At 44.3% G+C, this 22,576-nt stretch overlaps 1 protein-coding gene across 4 annotated transcripts in view; it reads right to left on the reverse strand.

Annotated features, from left to right (window-relative positions):
- Tsc22d3 (TSC22 domain family member 3) overlaps positions 1-15,199 on the reverse strand; it is a 61,047-nt gene extending 45,848 nt beyond the window's left edge. Inside the window, exons 1-2 of one of the 4 annotated variants that reach the window (XM_021153842.1) lie at positions 15,118-15,199; positions 12,778-13,226 (exon numbers count right to left, since the gene is read on the reverse strand). In XM_021153842.1, coding sequence (XP_021009501.1) covers positions 12,778-13,091 — 314 coding nt within the window. In that variant the 5' untranslated portion in view covers positions 13,092-13,226; positions 15,118-15,199. The other 3 variants (XM_021153845.1, XM_021153847.2, XM_021153846.2) reach the window with 3 other exon arrangements.
- Between the last annotated feature and the right edge of the window lie 7,377 nt (positions 15,200-22,576).

A 22,576-nucleotide genomic window follows, 5' to 3' on the forward strand; every position in this document is an offset into this window, starting at 1 on the left:
AAAATGTGGTCCAATCTCTCTAAGACCTTAGATTTCTAGGACTAAGCTACCTGCCCTTAAGCACTGGACCCACCATGCAGCCAAAACAAGGTAATCTTAAAAGAGCTTTGAGGACATAGCAATTTTAGAGACAAGGCTATTTGGAAGGGGTGGCAGCTTCCAGTGTCTCATGTAATCTAAGCTGGTCCCAGATATATTACATAAATAAATGAGCATGACCTTGAACTCCTGATCTTCAGGCCTCTACCTCCCAAGGGCTGGGATTGTAGGCATGTGCCATCATGTTAGTATTTTAATCACTTAATTGACCTTCATATTGCTCATCTGATAGGCAATGAACTCTTCAAAACACAGATTTTCAAGGCCATTGTGACAAATCAAGACTCTTGATCTGCTAAATCAAGACTATGTGATCTCAGCAGTGAGACCAGTTCCATGGAGAGGGTTGCTGTTATTTTACAAGGCTTCAGTGAGCTATAGGAGATTCAAAATCCACCTTTGAGGACAGTGACTACATTTTCTTTTTAATTTTCTTGCTGCCGAATTTGGCCAAGACACATTCACAGTGGGTCACTGGCAATTACTACGGTCTTAAGAAGGGAGATTTCTCTAATCCCAGGTGAAGGCTTCTTATGCTGTGTTCTCCAGCTTCCTGCCTTTTTTGTGATCAAGCACAACAATATATTCATAGGTGTAATTATTATTTGATACTATCTATACTAATAAATTTTAAGTTTCCTGTGGCAGGAAATCTGGCATGGTTTATTCTGTCTCCTCCTTTCCACAAGCACCCGGTATAGGCAATCTTATTCTACTAACTTCAGAATATAATAAGCTCCCCAATCATTAAGTTTAGGGAATAGGAGTGACCCATTGTTATTATTTTAGCTAGGAGACAAGGTTGGAAGAGGCTGGAAGGGGCCCTAATGGTTCCTTAGTTCATTCCCATATACCACTCAGTCACACAGGAACATATGCTAGCTGTAATGACTTGCCTCGAGTGGAAATAGAATTGTTTTTACAAAGATTTATTTTTACTATTTTTAATTATGGATTTGTGTGAGAATGAAGGGGCCTATGGACCCCATAGTTGTCAGATTATCCTGAAACTGAAGATACAGGCCATTGCAAGCTGCCCAACATGGGTGCTGAGAACTTAATCAGATTCTCTCTGCAAAAGCAGTACAAGCTTTTAATGGCCAAACTATCACTTCAGCCAAACATTATCCTTTTAATTATGAAACTGCCACATTGTCATTCTGTATCATGTGCTTTCCTTTTCTATATAAGTTCTTGTTTGTAACTTCTTTGTTTCCCGTCTGTCCCCTTCTGCCATGGCCTTTATTAAACCCGCCCTATCCACTGATAGCACTCCATCTGTCCCATACTTTATAAATAATACCTTTTGGTCATTTTGTCTAGCTTCTTTAGATGCATGTAGTCAGGATGTTCTCTTTTCTACCTAATCTCAGTTATTCATGCTATAGTATAGGCCTCTTTCCTCTTATTCTGTCCCTAGTCTGGCTGGGAAACAGCTAGCCAACATATCTGAGCTGTGACTTTGCTTGTATTTGAAAACAAATTTTTATCTCTTGATTATCCTCCACTATCCTGCCCTTAAATGCATGTATCAATGACCTTAGTTCCTTAGCTTTGCCAAATAGGTGCCTCCAAGGCAGGTTTACCTCTTGTTGGCTCTGCAAGTACTCTATCCTAATCCCGACTCTTCACAATCAGATTTCCCTTGAATCCCACTGACCTTTTAGCTGTCATCTGCCTTTTCACTGTGATGAGATCACTTCTCTCAAAGGAAAACTACTTGTGACCCTTTGATGAATTTCTGTGCTCTCTTCAGTACTGTAGTCCCTGCTTCTCTTCTACATCCAGGTTATTATTTCTTTCAGCCTAGACAAATATCTGGCATTACCTTGGGCTCTAGAAAGGAGTGAAACCTGAACAGTAAGAATCATTCATAGTTCATAAGAAGGCTCTTCTCTCAAAAGAGGGAGAAAAAAAAGACCTCCCCTCAGTTGTTTGTTCGTTTATTTTGTTTTGTTTTGTTTTTGTGTGGATTTTCTTTTTGCCGTTGTTCTGTTTAGTAAATCATTTACAAAAGTCAGTTTCCTCCCTGCAGGCTATGCCCACTTTATTCCTGGTCCCCAGGGCTAGCCTTTACACATTTCCATACTGTCATGGACTATTTTTAGCAAAGGATGACATTAAATGCTAGTTACCTCATAGGCTTCAAACTTATCTATTATCCTTGTCAGAATGTTGTTTTTCCTACTGCTTTGGACCTGCTGGTCACTCATGGCCTAGATATATTTCTAGGGGTGTGAAAACTATTTGCATGGTATGACTTGAACGGTTCCCAGAAAGTCTTTTGTCTGCACGTCTTCCTTTGGCCTGTGTCTGGTAATGAGAATTTCAATACTAGAGATTCATTTCTTTAACACAGTTACCACTTCCTTCGAAGTCTTTGCTATACTCTTCCCTCTTGGTAGTTTGAAATTTATATATTCATTACCATTACACCATCTTGTTTCTGCCTAACTCTGTCAGATAAGATCATAGATGGCTTTTATGTATTTCCCATTGTATCCTCAGTGTCTAGCTCAGTGAGCCTAGAGTATGAAAGATATGCAATGAGCATTTCTTGTTGACTGAATCATTCCATGAACTTCAATGTGACTTCTTCAGAGCACTTGTAAGAAAGGATTATGGGCACAGATGTAGAGAGCACTAGAAAAGACAGGTGAAATACTGACCTTGAGCAGCACCTTACTTTCTCAGTTGACCTGAAGCTGCTCCTTTTGCTACTTTAGTTCCCTCTCCCTTCCTGCAAACTTCAAGTTTCCCACTTTTCTTAACCCGTTCAACGGTCTTGATTTACAAAGCATCTGTAAAAGAGTTTGCTGAGATGTAAACAAGCCTAAAATGACACTGTACTGGGCCTCCAGGCTCTTTTTCCAAGAAAGACGTAGGCAAATTTTACACACACATGCACGCACTCACAATAGCACCCTGCTTCTAAAGGGTCCTTGTAGAAATGGAAGCTGAGATCTAGATATGAAGCTGCACCCCAGGCTCTCTTTGTGGGACTTACCCTGAACTGTATGGTTTAACTCAACCTTCTTGGTTCCAGTGACCATAAGACAGAAGTATCATCCTGCTCCCATTCTCTAGATGCCTTCATCTACATAAGGATAATTCAAGTTCCTGAGTAGAGGATTATCGGGGTTAAGCTTGTTTTGAGGCAAAAAGGAACAGTGAGGGAGAATGCCAAAGCAAGCCTTTCTCTCTTGTTCCTCAAGCTTGCTAACTCTGGGTTTCAGCCCAGGAAGACAAAAGTTTTCCCACCCAGGCCAGCCCCTTCCTACCAGGATCCCTGTGGGGCTGGCAAGTTTCTTCTCTCTTCTCCCAACCAGAAAGTCTTACAGCCAGCCAGCCAGCCAGGAAACACCTGCCAAAGCCAACCCATTCGTTAAGGCTCTGCTGGAAGCTGCCGCCATGAAGAGACTCTCCCTTCCTAGTTTGCTTTGGCACAACCCAAGCTCTACTAAGCTTAAGACCTTTCTCTCAAGGAACATAGCCTCCACTCAGCTTTTAGAGGCTCGAAGCCTGCAATACTTCCTTGCCTCAAGTCCTTGGTGGCAGCTTCTTTACTCCCCATGGTCACAGCTCCAATTCCTCCTCAGACCCTGGTCTTAGCTTCTGATATCCCTGTGTCCTTTATGATGCCTTGCAGAGAAATTAGGAATTCAATAAATCCATATTCAGAGCACAGTTATAGCAGGACATTGGTCAATAAATGATGGATTGATTAATATAAGTGTGTGGTCACTCCATACATACCACTATTCATTTCTCTGTGCACCCGAGCAGGGAGATTACGTGGTCTTAAAACTCAGCAGTTCTTATGCTTTCCCCTTCCAGCTAAGAACCAAAAGGCTGAGGGAAGAGGGACGAGTTTAAAATTGTGGTAAGGGTTTATAATTTTCCTAGATTTTGGCTGTGATGTGTCTTCAGAACTTGGAGTGCCTAGCTCTCTTGAGTCCTGAGATAATGGTCTTGGGCTTGTCCAAGAACTCATGAGTACTATCTCTGGACACTGCTGCTACTGATTTCCAAGCCACTTAAAAAAAAGAAAACTCGTTTCCCTGCTTCCCTCACTTTTACTTGGACTATAGAGCAGTCTCCTCAGCTAACCTGAGACTGTGAACCACTTACTTGGTGGCAACACAGTGGAACAGGGTGGGGCAAACACAAGGGAGGAAAAGAGGAGGAGTTACTGACTTAGTCACACACTTTGAGCCAATGGAATATCACATTGGTGGGGATATATGTGCTGTATATAGACTTATTTTTAAAAGAAGAATGTCAGAATCTAGCAAACCTAACTTTACTAAGGCAGAGATGCCAAGCTGGTAATGTGAATTTCTAAATAGGCAAAAGGAAAACTTCCAAACAAAACAAGACAAAACAAAACACAAACAAACCAACAAACCTAAAAACCACTGTGAAATCAGGGAAACCTGGGAACTTTGAGACTTTATGAGGAATGGACAGGAAACTGGCATGTGAGGGCTTTTCTTTAAATGGTTCCTCTAGCTTGGGGTACACCTTCTATCAGACTAGGGTATCCAGAAAAGTTCCTGGCCTGTCAATAAGATGGAAAAAGGCTTTTCTGAGACCTGTTGTGAAGCCCCTTCACACCATTCCATTAGTACTGCACTATTCAGAAAAAGTAGCAGTACCCCTCCAAAATGACTTCAGTCAAACCAAATCCACTTCAGCTTGCCTGTCTGTTTACATTTGCTTCTAAGTGTGGGACTAACTCGACTCACACCTTGAAGTCTGCACATAACTCTGAGCCAAATGTTTGCCTCACATAGGGAATAGCAAGCTTTTCCTTGGAAAGTATGAGCTCCATTTAAACCTGAAGCCGGCTTCTGAATGCCTGGCCCTGGGGGAAGCCCACCACTGAGCAAGCAGAAGCTTGATGTCTCCGTAACCTGGCACTGTTACATAAGGCACTGCATGAGATATGAGTCAGGGCCCTGAGGCTGGCATAGGCTCAGCCCAGTTTGGAAAGTGAGGTTAAACAGCAATGTAGGAGAGGTGCTAAGGGGCTAAGCTACAATGCAGCCACTGGATCCACATTCCCTCTCACTTCTCACTCCCTTTTCCTCAAGGATAGTTGGAGCCAATTTCTGGTCTATACAGCTTAGAAAAGTGGAATCTCCACCAGACTCCTACATTGCAAGCAGCTGTTCACCATCCTTTCTGAAGAGAAGACAAAAAAAATGTATATTGAATACTCACAGCTATTTTATGAGCAAATTCTTCCTTTTAGGAAGGTCACTACAATACTTTGTTAAAGGCAGGGGACTGATTTCAGGCTTGATCTATCTAAAAAATGTTATTCCCAAGAAAGGGAGGCAATAACATGCTCTGATCATTACTGAACATTACCTTGCTTTCTCTTGGACTAGTGTTTGCACACTGGGAAACTTCTCATTTCGTCTTTTGTGTTGGTTGGAACTTTACACCTCTTACAGCATTTCTAAAAGTTCAATAGCTACTTTGGGGATGATTTCTAGCCAGAAGGTACAAGTGAACTTACCTTGCCTGCTGATAAAATCATCCCCTTCCTAGCCTAACGTTTGCAAAAGCTTTCTTTCTTCTCCTAGTTTATCCCTACTCCAACTCCTTAATTCAGCATGGATGGCAGTAACTTCCAGAAGCCATTTTTGCAGTCTGACCCCTCACTGGAAGGAAGTTAGTAAAGTTGGGTTCTAACCTTCAGTTCTTTGTGGGGCTCCCACTAACCTATGTGATTCCATGGAGAAATTCCAAAGCTCTGGCAGAAAATGAAGCCCTAACCCTTGCCCCATTATTGCAGGCATTGGGACGGTAGAGTATGTCCTGAGTCATCATTACTCTCTTCATCTAAAAAGGAAACTTCATCTTTCTGACCCTTGTGGTCATGGAATGCTCTCCCTTGAGTACACTGAGCACACAACGTGCCCCTCCAAATGAGCCCAAGCTTTGGCCTCTTTCAGCACACTGGTTTCTCAAGGGCTCAAAAGACTATTGCATGACACCAACCAATTTGTTATGTAAACTCAGCTAGCCATGGCAGATTACAGCTTTGCAGTTATCTTGAGGGATGGCTTACATAAGAGGAGAAAGTTCAGGTAGGAACAGATTCACAATGAGCAAACACAGTCCAATGGCTACCACCACATACAAACATAGACGACCTCATCCCTCTGAAGCAATTCACAGTTGGGGGCTAGTATTTTGCTGTGCTTCATCATTCAGGTGGCCCAGAGACCCTGGAAACCTTGGCCAGACATATCCATCTCCATTTATTTAGATGTCTTGGCCTTCAGGAGTGAGTGTGGAAAGAAGCCAACACTACCTGGAATTGAGAGCTTGCCAGTTTATCTGGAAGTAAAAATATAAGCAAGGGTGTTAACTACCTCTTCAGACAGGGAGGGAAAATAAGGTCACCCTGGAAAGAGTTATCTTCTAAGGTATGGGCTCACATAGGTCCTCTCCAGACTAAACTGACAAGAAAATAAAATCAATGCCCCATTCTGAACCTCTTTAAGAGCTGAACCTTCCACGAACACTTCTTATGCTCTCTTGTTGCTTAGTGCCCCACATTGTAGCACCTCACCTAACCTGGTCTTTTGTGAATCCAGCACTGTCTCTCCACTTTGATTCTGTAAACTTGGCTTTTCTGTGTTACATTCTCATGGAATTCTACTTTCTATGAACTATTACTGTGTCCCCAGAGATGAGAAACAATTCCACACAAGGAAATAAATGACAAATAATGGCTCTAAATGGTCAAATTTTTTGATGAAAAATAGGTGAAGAATGCCATTCCCAGGTATATACCCCAAATAATTGCAGACAGTTACTGGAGCACGAGCTTGTATAGTACTCACAGCAGCATTCCTCACAATGGCCACACAAAATAGAAGCAATCCATGTCTCTTGATAGACGAATGCATAAACAAAATGCGCTACAGCAATAAAATGGAATATTTTTCAGTCATAAAAAGAAGTGAAGTACTATTACATGTTACAACATAGATAAATCTTGAAAACGTGAGTGAAAGAAGATGAATGCAAAGGATCATATATTGCACAATTCCACTTATATGAAATAGCAAGAATAGGCAAATCTATAGAGAAAGAAAGTACCAGGTTATCAAAAGCTGGAGAGATGAGAGAATGGGATGTAACCACTTATTTAGAACAATGGCTAAAATGGTAAATTTTAACAAATATTGAACCACTATACACATAAAATACATGTGTATGCACACCCATATCATATATATATATATAATCACAGACCTACTCAGGTAATGGTGGGGGGTAGCAGGGCACTAAGCTTACTCATCAGCATATGGACTGGCCTCAATATACTAGCCTGCCAGCACATGCAATTCACATCTGTTCCTTGGCAAAATGACAAGGTTTTTGTTTTTGTTTTTGTTTTTTTTGTATAGTAGGGGTTCTCATGAGGTATCCAAACCCTGAATGTTGAGTTTTCAAATGCATTTGTATTTTTAATGGAGGTTGTCACTTAATCCAAGAGTGCCTAATCTTTGTCAGACTACTAGACACTTGGGAAATAGTTAATTTACTTTGGGCTAAGGAAGAACTTTCGAAGCATGGTACCAAAAACAAAAATCACAAAGGCAAAGAATGACAGGCTTAACCACATAGAAACTCAAAACCTCTCTATGACAAAGAATTCTGTCCTTGAAATCAAGTGGTAAATTAATTGACAAAGGGTTGCAATCACAGGGTTCAGGGTTTCTCACAGTGCAGTCTACATGCCAGTGATGTTTTGAGAGGGGAGTTTCAGACAGTACAAGGACAGAGTTGAATTTTAAATATTATGAAAATTTTCTTTAAAAAACCCAACCTGATCTCTAAAATCTAACTCCTCCTTCATGCTAGTGTACAACAGCTCATCAAGCTATAGAAATATTTCATATTATTTTCTGAAATTTTGTGTAAGAACCTTTTGGAGGCAGGTCAGCTTACAGGTAGGATCCTAGAAAAAATTTTGGAGCTTAAGAGAATTAAGACTCAGAGTATTTGAGATGATACTGAGAAGATATGCTCTGGGCCCAAAGGTTGATTTAGTCAGGTGTGGTGGCTCATAACTGTAATCCCAGCACTTGAAGGGCAGAGTTAGAAGGATTACCTTGTGTTAAAGACAAACTTGGGCTATACTGAGTTCCAGGCCAGCCAAGATCAGTCTGAGGTCCAAGCCATCTTGGTCTGTAGTATGAAACTTTATCTCAAAACAAAAAATCTTACAAGTAAAACTGAGGTTATAAAAACAGCAATCATAAAAACAGAATATTGCCAGTTACCATGTCAGTTTTCTAGACCTTAAAAGTCAGGTAATTAAACTCACACAAACTTTTAATTTAAGAAGTTCGTTTTTTAAAACACTGCATTAAAATGAAAAATTCAGCTAATTTCCCAGTGTAGTCTACTTTCCTCCTAAACTTTCTAGTATTCAGAAGCATAGTCGAATAAATGAAGTTAAGTCTAATAGTGTGACCAACCATCCCAGTTTCCCTGAAACTATCCCAGTTTGATTATCAGAGTCCTGTGTCCCATAGAATAGTTGGACATTTTTACCATTTGCAAAGGTTCTGGAATCAGTTTTCTTTGCTTCATTTGTATGTATGTATGTTTGTTTTTCCAGACAGGGTTTTTCTGTGCAGTGTTGCTGTCCTGGAACTCATTCTGGACCAGGCTGGCCTGGAACTCAAGAGATCTGCCTGCCTCTGCCTCCTGAGTGCTAGGATTAAAGATTAAGCACCTCTTTAATTTTAGCTTTGTTTTTTATTTATATATTTGTTCGTTTATTTGATTTTAGTTTTTTTGAAATAATTCTTTCATCAGAGACATCCAATAGACTCCAGAATGTATGATCTCAGTTGGAGTTTTGATATTGCTCTTTATGTGAGACATAGGGCAAGTTACTTAAAATTTCCAAGAATAATTTCCTTTAAAAAAAAAAGATTTCTTTATTTTATGTATGTGAGTATACTGTCACTGTCTTCAGACACACCAAAAGAGGGCATCAGATTTCATTACAGATGGTTGTGAGCCACCATGTGGTTGCTGAGAATTGAACTCAAGACCTTTTTTAACCACTGAACCATCTCTCTAGCCCTTCCTTCTTTTAAAAATGAAAAGCAAGCAGGGCCTGGTGGCTTTAATCCCAGCACCCAAAAGACAGAGGCAGGTGGAACATTTTTTAGTTTGAAGCCAGCCTAGTCTATGAAGTGAGTTCCAGAACAGCCAGAGCTGTTACACAGAGAAAGCCTGTCTCAAACAAAAACAAAAATGGGTGTAATAGCAGTTTTTTTGCGTGGCTATAAATAATAAATGAGACTCTACTGACGCTACTCTCGGTATACACTATAAATGAACAAGAATTGGTAGCTAAGTCCTCGACGGTTATTGGTTATACTACAGAAGGTTCAAGGTTTGCTGTTGAAAATACATTTCTTTTCCCAATAGTCTAGAGGTATATAGCAAAAGTCTGCAGAGTCATTCTTGCCGATTTCTATATGGACAAACACTCCATCTGAACTTCTACCATACTATTAGTTACCACATGGGATTAAAACTGAAAAAGAGCCCATGCCTTTAATCCCAGCACTCGGGAGGCAGAGGCAGGTGGATTTCTGAGTTCGAGGCCAGACTGGGCTACAGAGTGAGTTTCAGGGCAGCCAGGACTATACAGAGAAACCCTGTCTCGAACCCCCCCCCCAAAAAAAAAGAAAGAAAAAGAAAATTCCACATTTAAACACTAGTAAGGCTTTTCTATGATTAAAGATGTGGGGTTGAAGAGATGGTTCAGTAGTTACGAGTTCTTGGTGTTCTTGCAGAGGATCGGAGTTTGGTTCCTAGCACCCACATCAGGAAGCTCACAACTACCTGTAACTCAACAGGTTCTGATATTCTCTTCTGGCTTCCACGAGTATCTGCACAACTGCGTGAACGTGTGCATGTGCGCACACCCCTCAACAAAAATGTAAAAACATTTAAAAAATGCAAGTTGTCACATCTTTACCTCTGAGTATACCAACAATGAAGTAGTTATTTGTAATCACCAGAACAAAGCATCTGCACTGAATACTGGCTGCATAAGTAGAGGCCCAGAAGAAGCCAAGCCTATAAAACCCAACTCTACCCTCAGATTGCCTACATGCTTTCTTCCAAGAAAATCAAGGCCTAAGCTGGAAGATAGGGACAGATCAAAACAGATTAACAAATATAAATCAAGAATATGACATGTCTTCTTCCCAAGAATGCTGGAGGCCTTGAAATAGCAGAACAGGCTACAAGACAAGGGGCTGGAAGATTGGCTTCTCCAATAGATGTGGCCTTGAAAATTTAAAATGGGAAACACACTCAATCAGGGACCTGAAATGTCTTTTTGTGAATTGGAATAGGAATAAAAATTATGGCTGGATTATATTGGTAGAAACCCATGGAATCAAACAAAGCAACAAAGGAAATGTTCATATAGCAGGCTGTTCAACCTAGACATTGGAGAAGGACTATAGCCAGCAATAACAGTCTTCTAGTTTGCAAAGAACATGCCATTGTAGCCTTGCAGTTTGCAAAGAACATGTGCAAAGCTTAGACTGAATTTTGGATCTCCAATACCAACTAAGGAAAGAGTGGTGTGTCCTGCTGTAATTATTATTATGTCACTCCCTTCTGTCAGTGAAGCCTGGTAGCCTTCTAGCTTGTTCTGAGAGAGTAGCATAACATACTGAGTTGTTCTGATCACAGGAGTCATTGGGAGGTGCATACCCCCTAGTTTGTTCTCTTCCCTTATACAGTGCCTTTAATATTCCTATTAAGTAACATTTCTAGGCTTTGTCAAGAACCAGGTATCCGAAACTGAAGTTGATGACTAAAGGTCTTTCAAGAAACCCAAACAATCAGGATACTCCAGAGGTGTGACACAATGCGAACTCTTCTGCAAAACTCAGCTTCCCACTTCACTCACTTAGGTTAGATCCTCCTAAGGCCTAGAAACTGAAATCATCCTCTCGCTCCACCAAAAGTCTTAGGAGTTCCTGCTTTCCCAGTTAGAAGCAAATGCAAAGGTTTTCTCCAGGTTTCTCCCCTCTCCCCCACCTTTGCCACTTCCCAACTGAGCTGTGCCAGCAAGCAGATCATTCCACACCCATTAAGGATTGTGCTTTACACGATTTCAGTGTCTGTGGGCTGAATACACTTGTAGTAATATTTTACCAAAAAGGAAAATTTTCTTGAAACCTGTTCTATCTATTGCTTGGCTTTATTTTAGGCCATGGAATAGTTTGATGTCTATCATGAAGTACATGAAAAATGCTTCAATGGTACTGACTATGCCTCAGAGATATATCTCGATATAACATTAAGCCTTGCTTGTCCCCACCAGGAAATCAACGGGGCTGGAGTGAGGAAAGTGGATTTGTCTGGGAGACACTCTTGATAGTTAAGAAGAGTGCCTCCTGCATGTCTGGATAGCCTTTTACAATGTCCTATTTGAGTTTCACTGCCATGCACGTGATGAATGAGTGCTCAGCATTTCCCATCACATTGGGCACACTACCTGCCCAGGACCTAGAATCTGAGAGATAGAATGCACTGTTCAGGGAGCACTGAGGTCACATAACTTGCTCAGGATCATCCAAAAAGATAGAAGCATAACTTGCACTACCACCCAGGTCTCCCACAGCAGGGATGTCGCTCTTACATAACTGGTGTCATTAAGCAAGAAAAAAAAAAATCCACCCCAACATGCACACACACACATGCAGACACATGCTCGTATGCATGCATATACATGATCGAGCTTGTGTACACACACGTACACACACACACACAGTCTCAAAGAACATAAAACCCATAGGATTTCCTGAAGTTCTTGCCCCTAAATTATCTGAGGAGTTCTAAGTCACTAATACCAGAGTATCTCATTGTTGGGGATAACAGTAGTTGCCCTGAGCATTTCCACTGTGCTTATTTCCTCCCCTTTTCCCATTCTTGCCTTCAGTTTCCAGAAAATCTGAAACACACTCCAACACACAGGCTACATGGAGATGGATTCATCCACTCTCCTGCCATTCAGAGGTCTTTTTCTGGGGTTGCTTTGCATTTGCATTCAGAATGAAAGGCCATAATCTAGATTAGGTGGGCTCCTTCCTACCTTGAGTCTCACAGGTTCCTGACTTTGTCCCCCATCCCTCTCCCCTGATCAACCCCCATCAGAAGCCTGATTTGTGAACAACTGACTAGTCAATTGCCAGTACCACTGAATAACTTGAAGTTACTTCCAGTCCTTCTAGTTTCAGTCCCACTGAGTTGGGTGGAACTCAAATTCCAAGATAAGCCCATGGCAGAACTGTCTGAAAGACTACAGAAAATGTAGGGTGCACGTACAGCTACTTCCAACCCATATGGAGTCATCCCATCTTGTGGGCCCGAGGGTTTGCAAGCCTTTCCAGGCTCCATTCAAAAAACACACTTACAGATGCTAGAATGCTGTGAGCTCTGGTAGGCTCTAGCTAGCCAAGAGGTCTCCTATTCATGACAGCCTAGGAGCCGCCCCCCCCTCCGTGTCCCCTGGGAATTTGCTGGTGTGTCTCCCCCCCACACCCCGTCAGAGGAAAAGATCCTGCAGGGCCACTTTCGAGGCCCTTCTGGCTAGCCACCCACCTGTGGAAGAAAAGTAGAATGGAGAGCATGGTCTGGTCTATGTTGCGGTTGCAGATGCCCTCATTGATCAGGTAGCAGGGGTCGCGCACCACGGGCTCCATGGAATCCTGGCGCATTATGTTGTTCAGCTTGTCAGTGTTGAGGTTCTCGAAGACGAGCTTCTCCTGCAGCTGCCGAAAGTTGCTCACGAAGGGGCTGCCCGGGCTCTCCCCGCTCTTCTCCTTCTGGAGCTCGCAGCGGTTGGCCAGGTCGAGGCAGCAGTTGCAGCAGTCGAGGCCGACAGGTGAGCGGCACTCGGTCTTGGGCTGGGCCATCTTCTCCGGCTTGGAGGCAGTGGCGGCGGCGGCGGCAGCGGCAGCGGCGGCCTGCTCAGGGAGGTCGGGGGCGGCCGGCAGGTGCGCACCTGCGGAGCTAGCCTTTTGGGACTCCAGGGTGCCCGGAAAAACAAGCTGCGGACAAAGTTGGAGAAATTAGCGCCTTAAAAAAAAAAGAAGAAGAAGAAGAAAAGAAAGAAAGAAAGAAAAAAAGCCGTGCCCGCCGCGGGTCGGCTCGGCCCCCTTCTGGTTGGAGCGCTCGGGGTGCGAATAGAAACAGCTGGACAAACAGCTCCCAGCGGCTCCTGCGGGCTCACTTCCTCCTCCTCCTCCTCCCCCTGCTCGGGCAGCCGCGGCGGCCCCCCTCTCCCCCGTCCCCTCCCCCGGAGGATCCCCGTGCGTCTCCCCCCACCACGCCACCCCCTACCCCGAACGCACTCCCAACTTTCCCAAGTGCGCGCGCGTGGCTCCGGCCGGACCTGCGTGCGAGGCGGCAGGAAGGGCGGGCGGGCGGGCGGGCGGCCAGGGAGCGAGAGAGCCGCAGCGCGCGCTCCCTTCGGCGGCCGCGGCGGCCCCGCTTCTCCCGGCTCGCGGGGTTCCGCGGCTCGAGCGGTGGCCGCGGCCCGTAGCGGCAGCGGCGGCGGCGGCGGCGGCGGCGGCGGCCCAAGGGCGAGCGTGTGAGCTAGCCGCGAGCCCAGGAGTCCGCGCCGGGGCCGTGACAGCATGTAAATGAGCCCCGAGGGGCAGGCGGAGGACGCGCTGCCCCCGCCGCCGCCGCCGCCGCCTCCTCTGCCACTCGCCGCCGCCTCCCCGGCCTGAGCTTGAGGGGGCCCCCTGGCGCGCGGAGTTCTCCTCCCTCCGCTCCCCACACCGCCCGCCCGCCGGCCGCTCACTCGCACGCCCGTGCTCCTGAGGAGCCCGCCTCAAGCGGCTCCCCCGCGACGCGCGCCTCAGCAGCGCTGGGTGGCTTTGGCGCTCACCGCCTGAATGGCCGGGACGTCCAGGAGCGCGCGCCTCCCGCTGTCGTCTGGTGTCCCCCGCGGAGCCGCTCGCTCCTCTCCTGTCTGGTCCTGACCGGCCGGCCGGCGGCAGTTATCTGTCCGCCCGTCTCCCCGCCCCCCACCGCGCCTGAGACTCACGCAGCGCCCCCGCCCCCTCACCGCACGGGGTCTCGAGGGCTCTCCCGAGTGGGCCAAAGGTCGCCGCCCGGGCCGCTGCCGCCACAGCTCGCTGAGGGGGGTGTCCCCCCTGAGCGCCGGCGGTCGCGGCCCTGCCGGGAGCCACCGAGTCAGCGGGCGGCCGTCCGAGAGCGGCCCTTTAAACCGCCGCCCGCCCCGCCACGCCACGCAGCCCGGCTTTTTCTTTCTTTTTTTCTTTTTTTTTTCTTTTTTTCTTTTTCTTTTTGGGAAGCGCCAAGAGACCTAAGTGTCGCGGCCTCGGCGGTGGCTGTGGCGGCGGCGGCGCCACCCCCCAGAAAGTGCCAGAAAACACAAGCACCTGAGAAATGCCCCAACTCCAAACTCCCGAGACCCGAGTCCCCAACGGCCCGAGCCCCGCTCCTCCTCACTTGTCACCTCCGCCCCCTCGTCTTGAGCTCCGTCTCGCTCCCCGCCCCGGGTCTCAGCGCCGAGTCCCCTTCGACGCCATCACTCCGGGGCCCCCCGCTGTCCGCGCTGCGGGCTCCCCCGGGCCTTGCCCCTCCTCCCTCGCCGCGCGTCTCCCGCTCTTCCCGCTATTTTGGGCACCGGGCGTCTTTTTCTAAGTTTCCTCCCACGTTGGGCCGGGTCGCTCCTTACTTTCCCCCACCTCGTCCCCTTCCCGTGTGTCCCCGCGCCCCTCCATTTCTGGCCGGCCCTCGCCTCCATTTCTCCGTTCGCGCCTTGACCCCCTCCCCTCTTATTTCCTTCCCTGATTTCTCTCCCCGCACCTCACCTCAGCGCCCCTTTTTCTCCTCACTCAGCTTGGCTGCTCTCCCCATGCGCCCCGACCCCAGAAAGCCGTTCTCCCGCGTCCCAAAGCCCCCTACCTGCCACTTCAGGTAAGCCGGCTCCGTCGACCCCTCGAGAGAGACTTGCCCAGCAGCCCGCACGCACGCAGAGTGAGAAGGGGAGTGATGCGTCTGTCCCGTAATGGCGGCGGAGGGATCTGGGAGAATAAACCCGGGGCGGAGGTATAGTGAAAGGGCACATATAGGGGCCAGTCTGGTGCCCTGGGGTGATGCCCCTGCTGTCTGAGCTGCGGGGACACGCAAGGTGACCATGTAAGGCAGCTTTTTAGAATGTCTCAGAACTTAGAATATGTCGAATGCGGAGCATTTGAGCAGTTTTTGAGTCTTGGACAAATCAAAACCCGTTCACAATATTCAGGGTTTTTTTGGATATAAAACCCAAATAAATTTCTATTTATTCCTACTCCCTTACAACCCCCCTCCGCCCCCTTCATTCACTTCATTCAAGAACCCAGGGCATTTGAAATACAGCAGTATATGCTGCCATCTTCTGCCCAAAACCTGAACTATTTTCTGTTCCCCTGTAAGGTTCCGCCGCTCAGTGGGACACTACAGGTGCCTCCTGGTGGAAGAATCCACTGGGACTCAAAGCCAGGCCAAGAGTTGCTCAGTTTTAAGAAAGCTGAAGTTCCAGTTGCTTCAACTCTGGTAAATGTGACTTAAATACGTTTGAAATTTCCTAGCCTACGGTGGCGGAGCGCACCCCAAGATCCCAGCTATTCGCAAAGCGGAAGCAGGCTTGTTAGTGTCAGGCCAGGCTGAACTAAACAGTGAGATTGTCTCAAAAAACACAAGCCGCATGAAATGAGCCTTCAAGACACCCCTGAAATTAATTAGGAGCAAAGTGCAGCCAACTAATTCCTGTTCCCCACTCTTTGCAACTGTTACATGAGGCCCAAACTATGGGTAACTGGGGAAGGCAGTACTCTGTGCTATAGTGGCTAGAGACCCCAAATCGTGCTGTTTCTCCAGTTCCTGAGAGGATCCCAAGGCCCAGGATGAAAGAGGATTGTGGCTATTGCGTAAAACACTATAACAGAGTATATATATATACATCCCCATAGACTATGAAACTTCTATTTTTTTCTCTTAAAAGCCCATCACGTCATTTTTCTTGTATTTCCTTCTTCTTTTTAAAAAAAATGTTCTTGGATAAAAGCCAGAGGAGGTAATAGAATATAAAATTTCATCTGCATTGTGTAGATTTATAGCCTTCTGAATTGTTTTTTAATTACAGTGTTTATTATTTTCCTTCTTGTTTATAATTATTTTATGTTAACTCTTATAATAAAATATATTAGTTCCATAAATGTTTATTTGCATTTTGGGAACAGCTAGACCTTTTGCCTCTATGTTTGCCTGAGCCCTCTTATCTTTGTGTAACCTTGGGATGAGGCCCTGGTGGAAGTATTTTCTTCTTGACATTTGGCACCATTAAATTCAAGATTTTTGTCCCCTTGACATTTCCCTGTTGTGTAGTCCTTGCTCTCAAGCAGTATTGTTAATAATTCGGGACAGATTTGCACAACATATCAAGGCTGATCAAGAGCAAATAAAGTTGGGACACAGAAAAATCTAAATAGTACAGAGATAGAGTTCAGAGAGCTGCCATTTCTGTGCATACAAGTCCAGCCTGTGTTGACAGACTGCATCCCTCTGTGAGGGAAGGCTGCCTGGACAGGGCCTCCTGGGCTCGCCTCTGTGAAGCCTTGCTTTACTGTCATACACTGTAGTGGATGGAGAGATTCCAAGCAAATGCTCTTGCATAGATTCAGAATGCAGGAACCTGGGGCACTAGCAGACAAAGATGGTGGCTTTTTGGGTGGGGCAAAAAAGAAACACATCTACTTCTTAGAGTAATTCAACAGCCATTTACTGTACACGTGTTCTGTGCCAGGTCCAGGGTTAACGGAAATTCAGAGAAAAATAAGATACACTCCAAAGCTCCTGCCACGAATTCCTAATCTAGTTGGGAAAAGAGACATACAGACAAACAACATACTACACGTCAAGCTGAGCCTGAAACCCCAGGGTTTTGAGAGACTAAGGCAGGAGGATCACAGGTACATGAGTCATTCTCTCTGTCGTATGACTGCACAGGCATGTGTGTTAAGGGTTGAGGATAGAGTTCAATGGTGGAGTACTTGGCTAACATGAAAAAAGCTCTAGGTCCAATTGAGCACCTTAAAAAAATCCAAGAAATAAAACCCAAGCTTACCACTACAAATGGTAAGAGGTAGACACTTACTGATTTGTGGGCAGGCAAAAGTATGTGCTAGAGAAGGTGGAGGAGGGTTTACTTGGGAATGGAAGGACAGTCCACACATTCTCCTTGGTTGAATTACAGTATGGATACATCTTTTTAAAAGGCATTTTTATTAGATATTTTCTTCGTTTACATTTCAAATGCTATCCCCAAAGCCCCCTATACTGCCCCCCCCCGCCCCCGACCTGCTTCCCAACTCACCCACTCCTGCTTCCTGGCCCTGACATTCCCCTGCACTGGGCATATGATCCTGGCAACTACAGAAGTGGATGTTCATAGTCATCTTTTGGATGGAACACAGGGCCCCCTAATGAAGGAGCTAGAGAAAGTACCCAAGGAGCTAAAGGGGTCTGCAACCCTATAGGAGGAACAACAGTATGAACTAATCAGTACCCCCCAGCTGTGTCTCTAGTATAGATACATCTTAATGAATCCACCATGAGCTGAAAATATCATAAGTAAAAAAAAAAAATGAAATTGCTCTGTGTAGTTCATTGAGCACCAGAGTTTAGCAACACAAGAGTCCATATGACCCTCCTAGTCATATGGCTTACTGGGAGCTGCCCATCATGCAAATCCTAAATTTGAAGTAGAGTTTCTACCAAATACATATTGACTTTTGCACCATCATAAAACACAAAATCCGTAAGTAGAATCCTTAAAACCCAGGGACCAGTAGAGTGAGGCCTATGCATGAGAATAGTATGTTGGGATCCTGTGTGAATTTCTTTTTTTTTTTTTCCCAGACAGGGTTTCTCTGTATAGCCCTGGCTGTCATGGAACTCACTCTGTAGACCAGGCTGGCCTCGAACTCAGAAATCCGCCTGCCTCTGCCTCCCGAGTGCTGGGATTAAAGGCGTGTGCCACCACGCCCGGCCCCCTGTGTGAATTTCAAACAAGTTTTGTGTTATTGGAGGATAAAATATGAGAGATAGAAATCCAGAGTTGGAAAGAGATTTAGAACCCACGTCTTAGGGGGCCCAGTGTAAAAAAAAGCATTAAAGAAAATTTTGTCCTGAGCCTAGTGTGGTGCCTTACATCTGCAATCTACTCAAAGTGACTTTGGCCTATATAAAAGACCCTGGCTAAAATCAGCGAACCACAAATCTATCTGTCTCACAATTCTACCTTGCTTTAGATAACCATTAAGAAAAGGATTAATATCATTTATTGAATGCTAACTATGAGCACAAATGCACACATCATATATGTATGTGCATCCACTATTATTTACTTTCTCACAATAGTACTATGAAATACGTATGATTTAGGTGATGATGCAGACTTGGATAAATTAAAGATGCTCTCAGGTTACACAAAGGATCCCTGATGGAGTCAGGGTTTGAACTTAAACAATTTTCTAACTTTAGAGCTTATATTCTTATCCATTAGGTGACTTTTTAAATGAAGGCTTGTCAAATATTTACAAAGTTTTAAGAAGGTTGTACAGAGGCATATATGCATCCAATGATTTACTGCCTAATATATTGAAAGGCTTTATTTATACTGTGGGACACCAAGAAGGAAATTGATGACCTTAGTATAATATTATTATAGCTGGAATTTCGAAGGACCATCATGAGCCATGTTTGTTTGTTTGTTTGTTTTTCTGAGACAGGGTTTCTCTGTATAGCCCTGGCTGTACTGGAACTCACTTTGTTCCGCCTGCCTCTGCCTAGAGTGCTGAGATTAAAGGCGTGCGCCACCAAACCTGGCTTATGAGCCATGTATTAAGCCAAGTGCTTTATATAGCATCATCCAAATGAATTATCCCAACAACCTTCTGAGTTTGATGCTACCATCACTCTCATTTAATATATCAGAAAACTGAGCTAGAAAGAGAAGATACAGCACACCTGGACTGTAAGTAGCTCCCCTTTAAGCACATAGAGTCTAGTTAGGTTCAAATCAATATTTCCAAGGGAGTTGTAGGCAAGTTCATTTCATATCATCAATACTTAATTTTGTTAGCTTCTCCTCACAGGGGGAAATCAGATTCATTAAAACTCACACACCTTTGTGTCACAGATTTGTAAAGCTGGTAATGGTACAAAATCTAGATCAGGCTGCTCATAACATTTTTTTTCCTATTTTGTGCCACACATCATTATGACAGTATAGGGAAGCTTAGAAACACCTTGTCAAAATGGTATTCTTAGATAAAACACAGACGATTACAAAGGAAATCAATTATACTGAAGTGCAGACTTTAAGATGTACAAAGTAGAAAATCATAGAAGTGCCTGGTTAATATAAAAAAATAGGATTCTAGATGCAGCTATGATAACTGTGATAACTTCAGAATGATAGATGGGAATATAGTTAAAGATAATCAAAAGAGCAGTAATGTGACATAAAACTGAATTATTTCTAGGGCAGGAGAGCTGCATCAGTCAGTAATGTTCCTGATGTATGAGGGCCTGGGTTAAGATCTCCAATATAAAAAACGCAAGCATGGCAGCACCCATGTTAAAAAAAAAAAAGAAAGAAACAAACAAACAAGTAAAATCTGGCATGCTACCACAAGACTCTCTCATCTTAGGCAGGAGATGGAGTCTGGAGACAAGCATCCAGATGGAAGGGAGGGTGCTGAGGGTGGATCACCAGAGCTTTCTGGCCAGCCATTCTAACCATGTATTCAGTGAGGGGACCATGTTCCCAGAGGTAAGGTAGTACGTGACCTACAAAACAACTTCTGGCCTCTACACACACACACACACACACACACACACACACACACACACAAAGAGAGAGAGAGAGAGAGAGAGAGAGAGAGAGAGAGAGAGAGAGAGAGAGAAATATGATAATACACATACACACAAGCACTACACACTCGTGATGTACAATGGATATGCAACTATTTTTGATTTCTATGGATGGGAAATCATAGCCTCTGGTAGTAGTAATACTATGGTCTGTTCTTTGCCTTTGTAAGTGAAACATCTCATTTTAAGTTGGAGACTGAAGAAAATGAAGATTTAGTATTTTTTTCATCTAAATACATCCTACCCCTGTACAATATTAATACTAATAGCTCAGATAAGCTTTGAGGCTGAGAAAGCAGATCAGTAGGTAAAGATGGTTTTCATCAATCCTGGAGCCAGGCCTCACGTGGTAGGAGTGAACCACTTCTACAAGTTGTCCTCTAACCAACATATGTTCCCTATGGTGTATGTGAACACAAAAACGTGCATACACATACAAATGCACATACAAATACACACACACAAGCATGCACTCACACGTGAATCCACATGCACGTTATTTTTTGAGACAGGGACTTAGGATTTCGAAGCTGGAACTCATTGAACCCACTGGGAAGCTGATTCTGGGACTTATCATCTTGTCTCTACTTCTTAACTCCTGGTATTACGGGAATATGCCACCACATCTGGCTTATGGGATGTTGAGCTAGAACCAGGATTTAATGAATGCTAGTTAAGTACTGTACCAACTGGACTATATCTCCTGCTCTACAGTTTGGCTATTCATTCATCCATTATTGGACATTTACTTTGTTCCAACACATATTTTCAACATGGTGCTTTGGTCTGGCAAATGCTCGAGGAGATGTTTGTTGATTGATAGACTAAGGAGAAATGAAAAATGAAATATGGAGATGGGTAACTATGGAAAATGTTAAGTTTGTCCTTGGGGACCATCAAATAGAAAATAGACAAATCTCAAATAGGATGCTATAAGCGTAATCCAGGATAGAAGTGTAAACCAGAAGATCTTAGTGTCTGCCCATTTTGAAAGTTCTCAGAAATTTACTTTTTTACATAAAAATTAAAAGGTACGGTAAATATACCAGTGTTAAAAGGAAACAACCTACTTTCACAGAGAAATGAGTGATGGGATGCTGGAGAGATGGCTCAGTAGTTAAGAACACTGGGTGTATTTCCAGAAAATAGGGCTTTGATTCCTAGCACTCACAAGGCTGTGAGCTGCTGGCTGTAACTCCAGTCCCAGGGGATCCAATGCCCTTGCCTGACCTCAGAGGATACATGTGCAGATAGGTGGCCCACAGACAAACACAACCATAACAGAACATTTCAAACATGTATTAAATTGACAAAATTAAATAAAAAATAAATAGTGGACAGAAGACACTACTTTTAAAGGGATAGAGTGGTTAGGGAATTGGGAAAACACTGTTCATACAAGTCCGACTACCAAAGTTCAGATCCCCAGAACCCACATAAAGCTTAGCACAGTAGTGCATGACTCTGGTGTGCACTACAGAAAAATGGGAGTCTGTGTTAATGAGGGTTTTTGTTGTTGCTGCTGCTGTTAGTTGACACAAACTATAGTCATCAGAAAGGAGGGAACCCAATTGATAAAATGCCCCATAAGGCAAGCTTGTGGGATACTTGTTGATTAATGATTGGTGTGAGAGAACCCAGTCTATTGTGGGTGGTGTCAACCCTGTGTAGGTAGTCCTAGGATGTTGTCTTAGCTACTTTTCTACTGCTGTGAAGGGGCTTGCTCACAGTTTCAAAGGATTAGGATCCATGAGCATCATGTCAGTGAGTGGGGCATCAGGCAGGCAGGCAGGCAAGGCACTAGAGCAATAGCTGAGAGCATACATCTGATCCACAAGCCAGAGAGAGAGGGGAGGGGCGAGGGAGGGGAGGGTGAAGTGGAGGGGGAAGGAGGGAGTGAGAGAGAGAGAGAGCTAGAGCTAGATCGAGCACTCTAGGACAGTCAGGAATATATCCTGTCTTTGAGACAGAATTCTGTCTCAAAAAAATCATGAAAGTGAAAGTAGTAATAAGAATCAGAGTGTTAATAGTGGCATCAAGTCCTTGTCTTCAAGAATTTCCACTTTTTAATACCCCTGCCTTCTCCTCCCCCCTGCTTTTTCTCTTTTCAGGACAGCTGACCTCAGAGAAGTCACAGCCTCTTATAGCCAGCAACTTGGATCTTTAAATATTTCTTCATTTTACTCCAAAGTTAGTGTTTTTTCAACCTTCTATCGCAAGTAAGGTTTGCTTCACACAAAATTCACACGTGTTTTCCTGTTCCTTAAGTTAACATAGTTCATCTGTAGAAGGCTTCCAACTAAAGTGTTGACAGTGCTTACCTCTGGAGGAGATATATTGGGTGTTAGAGAAAAGGAATGAAAGGAGAAAGTTGCTTTTTGTTTGTTTGTTTGTCTTTGTTTTTTGCTTTTTGGGTTTGTTTGTTTTGTTTGTTTGTTTTAGTTTT

The sequence above is a fragment of the Mus caroli genome, chromosome X (genome assembly GCF_900094665.2).
Source record: "Mus caroli chromosome X, CAROLI_EIJ_v1.1, whole genome shotgun sequence".
Taxonomy (NCBI): Eukaryota; Metazoa; Chordata; class Mammalia; order Rodentia; family Muridae; genus Mus; species Mus caroli.